This window comes from Phragmites australis, chromosome 7, assembly GCF_958298935.1.
Source record: "Phragmites australis chromosome 7, lpPhrAust1.1, whole genome shotgun sequence".
Taxonomy (NCBI): Eukaryota; Viridiplantae; Streptophyta; class Magnoliopsida; order Poales; family Poaceae; genus Phragmites; species Phragmites australis.
In genome coordinates this window covers 27,488,982-27,502,972 of record NC_084927.1, presented here as the reverse complement: position 1 = coordinate 27,502,972, position 13,991 = coordinate 27,488,982, and the positions used below count along the sequence as shown (strand labels likewise).

Here is a 13,991-nt window from a genome sequence, read left to right as displayed (position 1 = left end):
ATACCGTAACCTTACCTACCGAAAACCGTCATTACCCGCCACCGCCAAAGCTAGGACACCCCGACAGGCGGGCCCCAAGCACCACCAATTTCTCAAGAGTCGTGTGCGCAAGTACAATACTACCCTCGCTACCCGGCAGAAACCACGATGCAGACCCACAGCCCTAGGCTCCACCCATAAAACCCCACCTCCCCGCATCGCCCACGCCTCCCTTCCCCTCTCCTCTCTTCACCCGAAGGAGAGGTCGTAGACGGCACCCTCGTCCCCCACCCCGAAGAGGAATAGCTTCGATTCCTCCGCGATTTTTTCCCCGTGCGCTCGCCGATTCCTCGATCGAGCTCGCGCGATTTGGCTTTTTGGTCGGACTCGCCCTTGGAAAGCATGCAGTCGGATCAGCCTGTGATCAGCTTGCGGCCCGGCGGCGGCGGCGCCGGTCCGCGCGCCGGCCGCCTCTTCTCCCCCGCATTCGCCGCCGCCGCTGGCTCCGGAGACTTCCTCCGCCCGCACGGCGGGGTAGCCTCCGGCATCTCCAAGGTAAGGGGGCTCGCCGCGCCCGATCTGTGGGGCGGGTTGCTGTTCGTAGCGGGGTCAATTGGTTCGAGGCTGGATGGGAGGCGGAGATATGGGGGAGACGATCGGATCTCGGTATTAGGGGCTCCGTTAACGGTAGAGGAGCGTGTATTGGTGAAGGGTGTTGTTTCCTTCTCAGATACGGAGGGATTTAGCAGTCACCGCACTGCTTAATGAGGTTTTATGAAGTGTTGATGCGTAGCAGGGGATTGGTACTCGTATCTCGGATGCGATTTGGCACTTATTGATTCATAGTTCGGTGTTGCAGTAAAGTTGGAAACTCTTAAGTGGATTCTGATGCGTGCGGGTGCTCATGAATTCCAGCTTTCAGGGCTTCACTTGCGCCTGTATGTGGTTTGTGGGATTCGATATGATGCGGCCAAGTAGTTAGCTGAACCTGGCTTTCCTAGTTGTGCTGTTCATTTCATACGGACCAATGCTTAGTAGTACCCACTGTTCAGTTCATTTTTTTAATGTTTTGATTGGGTTCAAGTTCTGAAAATTATTACACTTCATAGTCTACTGTTAAGTTCAATTGGATTTATATACTTGCTTGTGCTACCGTGAAATGGCTATTGTTTTGGTGCAGATTGGTGATTTGCATTTAGAGCCACGCCCTCGTGTTCGTTATACAAGAGATCAACTTCTTGAGCTGCGTGAGGTACTTGTTCTTAATATCTGATACTTCATGTAGAGTCATTTTCTGGTCAGAAAATTTGCATTATCTTAGATGTGTCCTTTTGGGTTTTCATGAGAAGTTCATATAATGTAGCTTGGCATATTTGAAAATAGCAGGAATTCTTGGCCTGTGGCAAAGAGAGTATGTAAGCAATGAAAAATAACAAGCACTTGTTCTACTAATGGATGTCGCTTAAAGTACGTGTGCAGTCAAATTGCTATATTTTGCCGCCAATATTATAAAAATATCAAGGTTGGCCACATGTAATTGGTTCCAATAAATTTCCATTAGAAGCATGCCCACGATATTATAACATTTTGTTAGCGTATCATTGGGAAAATTATATTTAGCTGCCACAGTTATACCTTGGAGACAGGCGGCATGTATTTCTGAACAGAGAGGCAAACTCAAGATGGAGTAGAGGGCCATTCACAGTAGCTAAAAGTGAAGTTGCACCTGTTGGAGTCAATTCAAAGTTGCAGAAATATTTTAGCCGGCTGAATATCTCTCTTATCGATAGCAGTTTTATGTAGATTGTTTTGATTTGAATTGTAATCGGTACCCTAGCTTCTTACTCAATATGTATATTTATTATTTCATATGCCACAGGATAACTTCAGAATTTCTTATGTGGGTATCACCATGCTGATCTGGTCCCACATCATTGGGACATTCAATGGCATGTGGGGCACATACGATGTTCTTTAGTATTCAGTCCAAGTAGTCCACTGTTTTTGTTGACGATGCATGCACTTCATCAAATTTCCATGCATTGATTATAGTTCTTCCACTTCCTGACAGATTGCTGATGTATCTGAGGACATTTTAAGGATCAAGCAAGAGATTGATGTAGAATTTCATGGTGAAGATCAGAGCTGGGTTCGCAATGATTCAATTGTGAGCTCCTCATTGTCTCCTATTTGCACTGAGTTACTCGTTTGACCTTCTTTACACTGATGTTCCTGAATCTTGCCAAATGGTTAACACAACATCATTTCATTGGCATTAAGTCATGCAACGCGCTCAGGCTTTGTATTATAAGAGGAAAGACTCTGAAATTACTGTGATGCTTTTATTTCCTGCACATTTGGAGTTATTCATGCTTACAGTATTTTCTTTGTTATGCAGGTGCAAGGGCAAACACAAATGCAAACCCAAACACAAACGCAAAATCGGTATGCTGAGACAGATAATCGTGATTGGCGCGCACGCTCAACACCACCTCCTGCGGTTATTGAAGAGAAGTCGTGGGACAATATTCGTGAAGCTAAAGAATCCTACGTTTCAAGTGGTAGGCAGCAAGAGCAAGTTAACAGGAATGATCAGTTAAGCTCCCAGTTTTCTTCAAAAGCTCAGGTACCTTAAAAGAAAAGTAGCATTAGTAACTCTGGTTACATTTGTTGGTCCATTTTAGTTTTCCATCATTTGCTTTGTTCCATGCATTTTGAATAGGCTCCTGCTACCTCCTGTGCCAAATGTGTTTGCCATCTGTACTTCGATTGGTTATTTTTGTGCTTTATGGTCACTGCTTATTTTGATTTGTTACCCATTTGCCTCAGTTAATCGATGCTTATTTGATGCCAGCTATTTTCATGAATTTTTTATTGAACAGCAACAGCTTTGTTTTGCTATCACTGTATTAGTGTTGGTCGTCGATTTAATTCAACAACTGATGTGTGTTTCAGTTGACCTATTATGGATGTCTTTGTAGTAGTGGATGTTGGACATGCAAGTAACATAAAGTTGTGGGGCTAAAAATAAATTGTAACAAAATAATATTTGGTCTAGAACATTGTTAACATTCAGCGGTCAAACATTCCCCCAACAATTGGTTGTATGCCATTGATTTTATTTGCATACTTTTATTATTATATTTACTGAGCCTGTATGTATGTATAGCTGTCTAGCCATTTGCATATGTATCTGTTAATTTTATGTGGCTACATCTCCAGGTTATCATCATTCTGTTCTTATTTCCAAATCTTAGGTTGGCCCTACCCCTGCGCTTATCAAGGCGGAAGCACCTTGGTCAGCCCGAAGAGGCAATCTTTCGGAGAAAGATAGAGTCTTGAAAACAGTTAAAGGGTAATATAATGGTTATGTTGTTTGCTTGTATTTGTAGAGCTTGTTTTTGTTCCCATCTTTAGAGTAATCTTTCCCAGTTCTAGTTTGTCCTTTGCGTGTTATTTGACTGCTTTTAATTTGACAGTATTATGAACAAACTTACGCCGGAGAAATTTGATCTACTGAAGGGCCAATTAATCGAAGCTGGAATCACGACTGCTGATATCTTGAAGGTTTGATTTATTTTCTATGCTCTTTTAGTTGCTTTCTGTTTTCTGACAGCTTTTATCATCTGCTTTTGATTCAGGATGTTATTTTGCTCATATTTGAGAAGGCTGTTTTTGAGCCCACCTTCTGTCCGATGTATGCTCAGCTTTGTGCTGATCTCAATGATAAGCTCCCATCATTTCCTCCCGAAGAACCAGATGGTAAAGATATTACGTTCAAACGTGTGCTGTTGGACAATTGTCAGGAAGCCTTTGAAGGTGCGGACAGCATAAGGGCTGATATTGCAAAATTGACTGGCCCTGACCAAGAAATAGACAGAAGGGACAAAGAGCGGCTGGTTAAATTGAGAACACTTGGAAATATTCGACTTATCGGTGAGCTACTCAAGCAAAAAATGGTTCCTGAGAAGATAGTTCATCACATTGTCAAGGTACATATCAGGAAACTAATAACAATACCTTTATTATTCAATGAAAAATTCCTCTAATCTATCCTCCTGCAGGAATTGCTGGGTGCTGGGCCTGATAAGAAGCCATGCCCTGAAGAGGAAAATGTCGAGGCTATCTGTCATTTCTTCAATACGATTGGTAAACAGCTTGATGAAAACCCAAAGTCTCGACGAATTAACGATACCTACTTCATCCAGATGAAGGAGCTAACCACAAACCCTCATCTCGCACCACGATTGAGGTTCATGGTCCGTAATGTGGTGGATCTCCGATCAAATAACTGGGTCCCTCGTCGTGAGGAGGTAAATGAAATTTCCCAACTGTATGAATTAGCTACCCTGCATGCAGTGGATTTCATAACTGCGTTAATGGCTAGATGTAACTGGTGTACTACACTGCTGTTATGGTCAATCTGTTACATCATACAACTACTATGATTGTGCTGAAATAATGCTTTCCGTCAATCTGTTATGTTGATATGCCACTTCGATTGCAAGTATAATGCTTAGTGCCAGATATTGTACAATGGTCACAAAGCATAGCTCCAATATTGCTTTTCCAATTTCAGTTCCCTGTTATAGCAATTTCTGCGCAGCTAGATTGTATTCTGAGATCTATGCTGTTTGTTATTTTCAGATTAAGGCCAAGACGATCAGTGAAATTCACTCAGAGGCTGAAAAGAATCTTGGATTACGACCTGGAGCTGCAGCAGTAATTAGGAATGGACGTAATGCACCAGGTGGGCCCCTTTCGCCTGGAGGTTTTCCAATGAACCGTCCAGGAACCGGAGGCATGATGCCTGGGATGCCTGGGTCAAGAAAGATGCCTGGAATGCCTGTATTAGATAATGATAACTGGGAAGTTCCTCGTTCTAAATCAATGCCAAGAGGCAACCAGAACCCGCTGCTTAATAAGCCATCATCAATAAACAAGCCATCATCTATTAACACCAGGTTTCTTCCTCAAGGCAGTGGAGCATCACTTATGGGCAAGAGTGCACTTTTGGGCACTAGTGGCCCGCCATCCCATACTTCCAGCTCTACACCTGGTCCAATTCAGACACCAGCTCAAACTACAGTAGCACCGAAACCAGCTCCAGTCGTGGCACCTGTTCCTGATAAACCTGCCAGTGCTCCCAAGGGGGTCTCCGCTGACCTTCAGAAGAAAACAGTAGCTCTTCTTGAGGAGTATTTCGGTATACGTATTTTAGATGAAGCACAACAATGTATCGAGGAGTTGCAGAGTCCTGGTTATTACCCAGAAATTGTTAAAGAAGCTATCAATCTTGCACTAGATAAAGGTGACAGTTTTGTTGATCCTCTTGTTAGGCTATTGGAGCATCTGTACACAAAGAACATTTTTAAGGCTGAAGACCTGGAAAGCGGATGCTTGCTATATGGCTCCCTGCTGGATGATATTGGTATTGACCTTCCTAAAGCTCCAACACAGTTTGGTGAAATTATTGCTCATCTGATTCTGTCGTGCCGCTTGAGATTTGAAGCTGTTGAGGAGATTTTAAAGAAAATGGAGGATACCTTCTTCCGGAAACCAATTTTTAACGCTGTCACGAAAACCTTGGGAGCAAACCCATCAGGTCAGGCTATCTTAGTCTCACACTCTGCTGTCATCAACGCATGCAACAGCCTTTTGGAATAATAGCTCTTTGCAGCTTGGCCTGTCACTTTTTTAGATACTGTATCTAGTGGCATCATCGTGTATTCTCAATAGTTCAGGTGTTTCACCTGGTATTTCACCTCCGAGGAACCCTCGTACTCGAGATGTGAGGAACAGCCAGTTTTGAGCTGTATATTTTTGCGAGATGAGATGAGTGTTCATTATTGTTTCAACGACGATGAAGGAAAGAAAGAAGCCATGGATTTTGCTCTTGGGTGACCAGCTTAATTCGTTGGAGCCCGAGATGAACAAGGCTGAATGTGATGTTTTTGTGTCCTCTTAATGTTAGTTCTTTTCTGTGACACACATTTTGTAACAATGTACTTTGGTTTTGGAATATTCTGTTGGCTACAATATATTGTATTATTTAGGAGTCAGATTTTGGTCTCTAGATTGATTTTGCCTGTTCCAAGGTTGCCGTGTTATTTCTTCTGAATCCCTGGAGTTTTTGCCAGCAGAAGATATGGTGTGAGCTAGACTATTTCCATATGGCATATTGCTGATGTGAGCTAGACTATTTCCACATGGCATTCTGCTTGATGCTGCCACTTCATCCTTCACCTGAAGTATGTAGCGCCGCGGGTTATCACGTTCCCCGAATTTTGCCTCAGTTTTTCACAGATCACTCTGTGGAGTATTAGCATGAAAAGCCCAGGTTCAGTAGTCTTCAGTTCTTCATACAGCCCCTCGCACGCACGGGGCGTCCTTTTCTCTGCGTTGCTCCCACGCCACCACCGCCGAACCGGCTTCCCGTCCGCAGTCCGCACCCACCCACTACCTTGCACAGTTGTATCCGCTCTTGCGGGGAGATCAGCACTCGTGCTCCCCTTGGTCGGCTTCACTTTCCCCACCAATTCTTGAGTAAGCAACCCCCCCCCCCCCCCCCGCGGTCCCGTCCAGTTCTGTTGCATGCATGCTCAATTGGATTGTACTGACCGCGAATTCGCGTCTCTAGGGTTTCGTCGGTGGCCATTTGCAGATTTGGGTCCCCGAATCGCATCCGTCTCCTGTGCTGCTTCTGCTCTGGTACTATGGTAAGACGACCTAACCCTGCTAGATCCCAGTGGCGTCGCTCGTGCATGTGCTGCTACTTGATTCACGACGTCTCCATGATTTCTCCCCTATTTCCCTGGGTGGTAGAGAAGTTTATTTTATATAGGTAACGCAGGTAGCCGTGTGTTGCCTGCACCCGTGCGTGCTTCTGGCGGCTGCAGTGATCGGTGTAGTGTCAGTCGGTGCTGTTAGATGTCAGTCGGTGCTGTTAGATGTCGAATGCAGTTCGCTCACGCGGAATTTCGTTTTCTGGTCATTACCTTCCCTGTTGCAGAATTCGGTTGCCTAGTAGGATGCCTCACTGTATCCTGGTTGAGTTTCGGTGGTTTTGCAATTTACAAGGCCTGAAGGTGCTCGCTCAATTTTTGTGATTAGTCATACCAACTGACAATGTTCTTCGGCGCTTACTCCTTTTTAAGGCAATGCAGTGATAACTTGGAATTGTCTCTGGAAATAACTTCTATTGTTGGACAACCTATGAAAAGTACATGGGCCAGTTTTTAAAGTTTAAACCCTGTTTAGCGTTCAACAATCTTGGAATGAAATCTATGTCTCGACAGTAATTTGTACTTGGTCACTGTGACTGCTTTGTGGCATAGGTCAATGTCTAAATCTGATTTCTGATCCTTTTGCAGGCTGGAAGGCATACCATCATTCTCATGCAATCATCGCAAAGCAGAGGAACTAGGACTTTTATGGACTTCAATTCAGTTAATCATGCACTGGATGGTATCGATTTTCCCACATGCTTGCTTGCTTATAGTACTTGTGCAGGTCTAGGAATTAGTTTTCGTCTCCTTATGTTTCTATTGGTTATGATGTTATCGCATGAATTACGGTTTCGTAAATGTACTGTAATATTTTGTACCTGTAGCATCTCCCAATGTTTACATCTTCTCCACGATATTACTGATTTTGGAAATCCTACTCGTGCTTTCCTTTCTTCAGCTTTATAAACACTAGTGCTATTTTTTTGTATTAATAATTGTTATGATATATATCTACTAACTTTTTTTCAAAGATCTAAAGTATCTTCCTTAATATTACTTGGCTGGGACTTAGGACTGAACATGAGGCATATTAGAATGGTATTTAGCCTTTTCTATTTTTACTGGTTCTTATATGTTTGACTTGCATATAACTGACAGTGCCAATTATTTGATAAAAAAAATAACATGATATGTTATCACTAATGTTTAGATGATACAACAAACTTCTGTGATCAGATATTAATGCCTGGGTGGCAATAATTTTATTGATATGTCTTTGAAGAATATGCAAATCACTTAAATTTGAATCTAAATGGTGCTGTTTTGGCATTATGCGGGTTCTTAATTTCAACTGACCACAGGGTGTGACCTATGCCAGTAGTTATAAGATGGGCTGCTGAGCTTCTAGTTTTCCCTAAATTATTTGGGAAAAACATCCCTATTTCCTCAACTTCGCCATAGTAATCATGGCCCGGGAAAGCATTATGTGCCTCATATTTGAGTTCTTTATGTGTCTGCGTGTGCATTTTCTTAGTCACAATCCTTTTACCTTGGTGCTCTCTGAAATGGCAGGAATTTGTGGCCTTTATGAAAGGAAAATCAGGAATATCAACCCGATGGTCAGGAACTTAACTTACGACATCACTGACCTGTACAATTTCATTGATGGCGTAACTGACATAAGTGCACTAGTGTGAGTACAAGTTCCATGACCAATTTCATAGCGTCAAATCAGAAAGGCAAAACAATGAACCATATGACAGCGCTTAAACTCACTAGCTATGTTTTCAACACTTGCAGGTACGATGAGTCGCTTCATGCTTTCCTGCCATATGACCGTCAGTGGATAAAGCATAAGTTGTTTCAGCACCTCAAGAGGCTGGCGCAACAGTAAGCAGAGCGCGGTTGCCATTGTTCTGGTCGATCTGCGTCGACTCGTTCCGTCGGGAACCAAGTGTGCAGGACTACAAGATGCGTCGCGTTGCAGGTTCAGGCTGGGGTGTGTGGCTACCTGTGATTTTTTTTGTGTAGAGAAATGATATTTGCGTGGCGTTTTCTGGCACCGCGATGTGTAACTGTGGCTTGAATGAATGGTGTGCATGTGTCTGCCCTCGCGTGAGAACAAGCATCGGGTATATATCCATCTCTTTCTACGGGATGATGAATGATTGAGCGGTTCAGCTGTGAGATGATCATCTGTTCGGTTCGGAATGACCGGGTATCGTGACTGAGGGTGGAATTTGTCAGTTGATTCTAGATGTTTTCACGATTGCAAAAGCAAATGCAACTGCGCTTGGCTTCAGGTCTCTCCGGGTTCTGATGTAGCATCACCAAAGGTCGCCGCACGGTCAGGGGCAACGTGGTAAATTTGGCCCGGCACGACTGGTTGCTGCCCGCGTCACACCCGTACGCCCACGAGGCCGCGACGCGGGTGGGCGGCAACTCGCGAGCGGGCGCACGGCCCAGCGCTCGGTTCTAGCGCGGCTACCCAGTGGCAGGGAAGCGGTTCCGCTGACATATGGGACTCACTAAAAGATGATTCCGCTAACATAACATGAGAGGATATTGGTTTCAGTGGTAGATGGATCGGATTTCTCTTACTTTAACGTTATCGTGTCACTGACTTATAGAGCTACGAGTTATGATGAAATTGAAGTCAGAGGATCCTGACGTGCGACAGATCGGCGCCCGGGTCTCGGCACTCGTCCTGGTGCTCCAACGACCTGGCCGTTTGCCTCCTCTCCGCGCCTCCAACTCGGCGCTGCCTGCCTGCCTCCCCGGTCCGTTCGGCCGGCGGCTCGTTCGAAGGCTCGGTGAAACGCACACATCGCGCGGGCAGGCTTGCCTGGCCCCCGCGGTTCCCGTCCGCAACGCCACGGTTTACCGTCCTGCTCACCTGGTCAGATGTTCGAAACTGCCACCGCTATTCGTTTCAAAAAAAAAAGAGAAAGAAACAGCCACTGCAATCGAAAGAGAAGGAACAGTCTCAGTACACTGTCACCACCACCTACAAATTCAGTTCTATTTCAGTTAGCAAAGCAAAGAATTGGAAAATTCTGTCTCGCAAGAGAAAAAAAATGGGGAATTTTTTTTGTCAAATGCTTAATTACAGCTTCAGTTTGTGTAATGGGGCAAGCAAATAGCTTCTACTCCAAACACTATCATTTCACAGAGTGATTTTTCTACGACAAGAACTCTGATGCGCTTATTTTGTAGTGAGAAAAAGGGGGGGGGGGGGGGGGGGAAGAACTGCAGTGCCGAACCAACTCTTAAACTCAAGTCAACTGTTGCACATGACTGTCGACTGATATCTCCTCTATAACAGTGCCCTCTTTAACAGTGTAACTTCCACTTTTATTATCAAATCCTTCAATTCCATTTTCTTGACCTGATCTTGGTAGAAGTAACTTACCGTACATCAGTAACTGAAGAGATGCTGGGTAGAAACAGAATGCAAGTGGAATTATACGCATCATGAATAAACTCTGCTGGCCGGTCAACTCTTGTTCACGAGCGGGATCAGTTCTATATCATCATCTCCAAACAATTTAATTCGTTCATTCTCGACCACCACATCGGAAGAAATACAGTTCGAATCATCTGCAACGAGGACAGAAAAATCAACGCTGTGTGATCCTGATTTCCCAGTTTCTGTAGATTCGCTGTCTTGAAGCATCTCTGGAGGAAGGAGTGTTGAGTTCTGATCGCTTTGAGGAACAAGAAACAATAGCATCAACGGAAGAAGCCTTGAGATGTTTCTAATCAAGATGACAACCCATAGGTTACTGAACTCTGTTCGAGTCACATTCAGCATGTGCAGCAGCAGGCCACCCCACCAAGCAGACATCAGCAATCCGGCATTTTGTATAGACATGAGCAGTGCATAAAATGTCCCTTCGATGCCTGGGGGACAAAGCTTGGAGCAAAGCACAAGAAGTGGCAACCATTTGAGTCTACCAACCATTTGAGAAACGGCGTTATCAATCACCGCAAAGAAGTAATCTGGTATGCCAAGTTTCAAGTTTACTCGGGTTACTAATACCAGATCGAGCATTCCAGCAAGACTTGACATCACTTGACCCCATAGAAGCATGCTGCGGAAAGAATAGTCCTTTAGGGCGCTTTGGTACAGTAAAACTCCAAGTAGTGAACCAACCGATCCAATTGAATAAACGAGACCAATAAATCCCTGTACCAATGCAAAAGTTCAGTAAGATACTTTGACAACAAAGCTGGGCGATAACAGATAGAAAGTAATAAGCAAATCTCAAAATTATTTATATAGCATAGCGGAGGCTTGGGATGGTGTAAACTTAAAGTTTACCTTTAGAAGGACAGTTTCAAATGTTGGTATGAATATGTGGGAGGAGTTGATTAATATTGCAGAAAGTATTGTTTTCACGGACGATTGTGATGCCATTATTTGGCAGTACAATTCTTCAGGAATTTACTCAGTTCAATCTTTGTATGCTGTTATTAGCTTCAGGGGTGTGTATCCTGTGTATGTCCCGAATATATGGCAGTTAATAGTACCACCTAGAATTCATATTTTTCTTTGGTTGCTCTCTAACAATCGGTTGCTAACAAGAGATAATTTGGCCAAAAGAAGGACAGTAGAGAACTTATCATGCCTGTTTTGCAATGAAACAGAAACGGCTAATCATCTTTTCTTTGGCTGTTGTGTAGCTGATTTGGTTTGGCAGTTTTTATCTGATCTTTTTCATTTTCAGTTAGGATCTGATTATGAATCCATAGCCCGTTGGTGGGTAAGCAATAAGAAACATAGTGTGATGAATACTTGTTGTGCAGCTGCTCTTTGGTGTATATGGAAACTAAGAAATGCATTATGTTTTCAGGGGCAGACCTGGCTGGGTGTGAAAAATTTGGTGGGCATGATGGCGAGAACACTAAGGAGATGGAGGCTGCTGTTCAAGGTTGGCGAGATGGAGCTGTTGGATCACTGCATCGGTGCACTGGAAGCGTGGGGCAGGGAGGCGCCAAGACTAAAATGGCGGGAGGATCAAACCATGCGAAACAAGTCAGAAGAGCTGGAAATCAGCATGATGAGGGTAGTCTGAGTTGGAATGGGACATTAGGAGAGAATCTGTCATTTTAAATGAGTTTGGCAGGCGTGCCTAAGAATACGCTTACGCTTTGTATGTTGAACCAAAAATTTTAACAGGGGAAACCTTTTCTCTAAATTTTTTTATCTATATAGCAAACCATGGAATAAATAAGCATTCAAAATATCTGAGTAAATTGGCAGGCCATTTTGTGACGCTAATTCATCAGTTTTGAATTTATATTGGTCTGGCTATAAACAGATAATCTAAAATACAATATTCATCTACTTAACAAAACTACAAAAGCAGCTTGCATCCAATGGCATCTTGATGTCTTGCTGCCTGGGGTGTTTACTAGATAATCAGGGAATCAGGTACTTAATTGATTCAGCTAGAACAAAAAATCCCAATATGGAATTAACAATTAATGGCATTTGCTTTCAGGTTTTTAGTGTATGAGATGAACTGATCATATGTAGAAAATGCACATTCAGAGTACCTCAGAAAATGCAGGTCCAGCAACTGGGTCTGTGTACCAGTAGAACATTCCTCCTTGAATATCCAGGCTTAGATTTAGAGAAGCATACATATATACACATGACCGCCAGACCTCAGGGCACTTCAGTGTTGTTCCCATGGACTGAATTGCTTTGTAGAACTTCTTGTGAATCTGAATTCAGCACAACCTTAAAGTGGCATTACTTTCCAATTTCCATGGCTGCGTCCAACAATTCAACCAAACAGGAAAGTTGGTATTTTATCTGACCTGCTTGTAACAAAAATCTGTAGAACGTTTCTCCTTCAACAGAATCCCAGCTGAGAACACCAGTGCAGAGGGGATACTCAATAGGCCAAGAGCCCCCTTTGAACAACACGAACAAGACATATGATTCCATGAGAACATTTATAGTTAAGTAGCTAACACATTGCATATTTTGGATTGTATGAGCGAAAAAAGGCGATCATATATCAGAAAATCACACCTGGGAGCCCATTGAGTGAACAAGCAAGCCACTTATGGAAAATCCAAGCAATGCCCCGACAGAGGAGCTAAACCCACACAGGCTTTGCATGTCGGAAGCAAGGGGCGGGTGCGTGATGCTGTTCTGAGCAACCAGGGCGTCCACCGTCACGTCGGCTATGGCAGCGCCTGCGCTCTGCGCCGTCAGCGCCAGCAATGCTGGGATGATCCCCAATTCGCGGTGCAGAGACAGCATCAGCATAGATGACACGCCAATCATACCTGCATTATTGCAGGACAAGGAAGAATAACGCGCTGGCTCGATCAATCTGATGGAACTAAGAAAGTTCAGATCTTTAACCTGCAAGAACGAAGTACGGACGGCGGCGGTAGCCAACCACGGGGACGACGTCGGTGAGCAGGCCCCAGAGGGGCTTGACCACCCACGGCGCGTCCGTGACGCCCTGGTAGAACTGGGCCGCGGACGGCTGCACGCGCTGCACGTCCTTCCAGTAGTACCCCGCGGCGACGCCGCCGACGGCGTTGCCGATGCCCTGGCAGGAGCCGTAGACGGCGACGACAGCGAGCACGAAGCTCCAGTGCAGCTCGCGGGACAGCCACCGCAGCCAGCCGCAGGGGGAGGCGACGCAGCATTTACCATTGCCGCCGCCGCCGCCGCCGCCGCCGCCGCCGCTGCCGCTGCCGCCTTCGGTTTCACCGCCGCCGCCGTCTTCTTGGAGTTGGAGGGGCCCATCCTCCCGGGGCACCATCTAGGTAGCGCGTGAGGAGCAACTGGTTTTCTGGGGGATCTAGAGAGAGCAGAAGAATGCAGGTCGCAGCGATTGCTTGCTGTGAGAGGTTGGTGGGATGACACTAGGCGAAGTACTCTAGCGGATCCGGAGCTCAGAGTTTGACTTAAGTTTTAACTGAGCACAATTGCTCGTGTCATTGGGACACCATAATTTTTTAGAAAAATTATGAAAATATCATCGCAAAACAGTGTTTATTGCTAAATACCATTGCAAGCTTGCTGAGTTGTTAAATACCATCGTAAACTTACTGAGTTGCTAAATGTCATCGCAAACGCGAAAAACTCTTAAAAATACCATCGCCGGCATTAAAATGCCAGGACTCAACAACTACAATTTTAAAATAGTTGTATTATGTTACTCCAAAAATCTTAGAAAAATGTGTATATATTCCATAATCTATGTGCAACCTATTTTAATTGGATTCAGCCAAAAAGACTATTTATAATTT

At 44.4% G+C, this 13,991-nt stretch overlaps 2 protein-coding genes across 2 annotated transcripts; one reads left to right on the top strand and one right to left on the bottom strand.

Moving 5' to 3' along the window:
- The first annotated feature begins 200 nt into the window (after nucleotides 1-200).
- Nucleotides 201-6,041, top strand: LOC133924515 (eukaryotic translation initiation factor-like). The gene is made up of 9 exons (XM_062370091.1): nucleotides 201-534; nucleotides 1,160-1,231; nucleotides 2,051-2,146; nucleotides 2,378-2,605; nucleotides 3,237-3,334; nucleotides 3,459-3,546; nucleotides 3,621-3,971; nucleotides 4,044-4,292; nucleotides 4,627-6,041. The coding sequence occupies exons 1-9, from the start codon at nucleotides 382-384 to the stop codon at nucleotides 5,644-5,646; spliced, it is 2,355 nt and encodes a 784-aa protein (XP_062226075.1). The 5' UTR covers nucleotides 201-381; the 3' UTR covers nucleotides 5,647-6,041.
- A 3,743-nt stretch (nucleotides 6,042-9,784) lies between these two features.
- On the bottom strand, nucleotides 9,785-13,611 carry LOC133924516 (probable folate-biopterin transporter 2). Its single transcript, XM_062370092.1, has 5 exons — nucleotides 13,093-13,611; nucleotides 12,754-13,013; nucleotides 12,537-12,632; nucleotides 12,270-12,440; nucleotides 9,785-10,896 (listed from the first exon to the last, which is right to left on the bottom strand). The coding sequence occupies exons 1-5, from the start codon at nucleotides 13,499-13,501 to the stop codon at nucleotides 10,204-10,206; spliced, it is 1,629 nt and encodes a 542-aa protein (XP_062226076.1). The 5' UTR covers nucleotides 13,502-13,611; the 3' UTR covers nucleotides 9,785-10,203.
- Nucleotides 13,612-13,991: the final 380 nt, after the last annotated feature.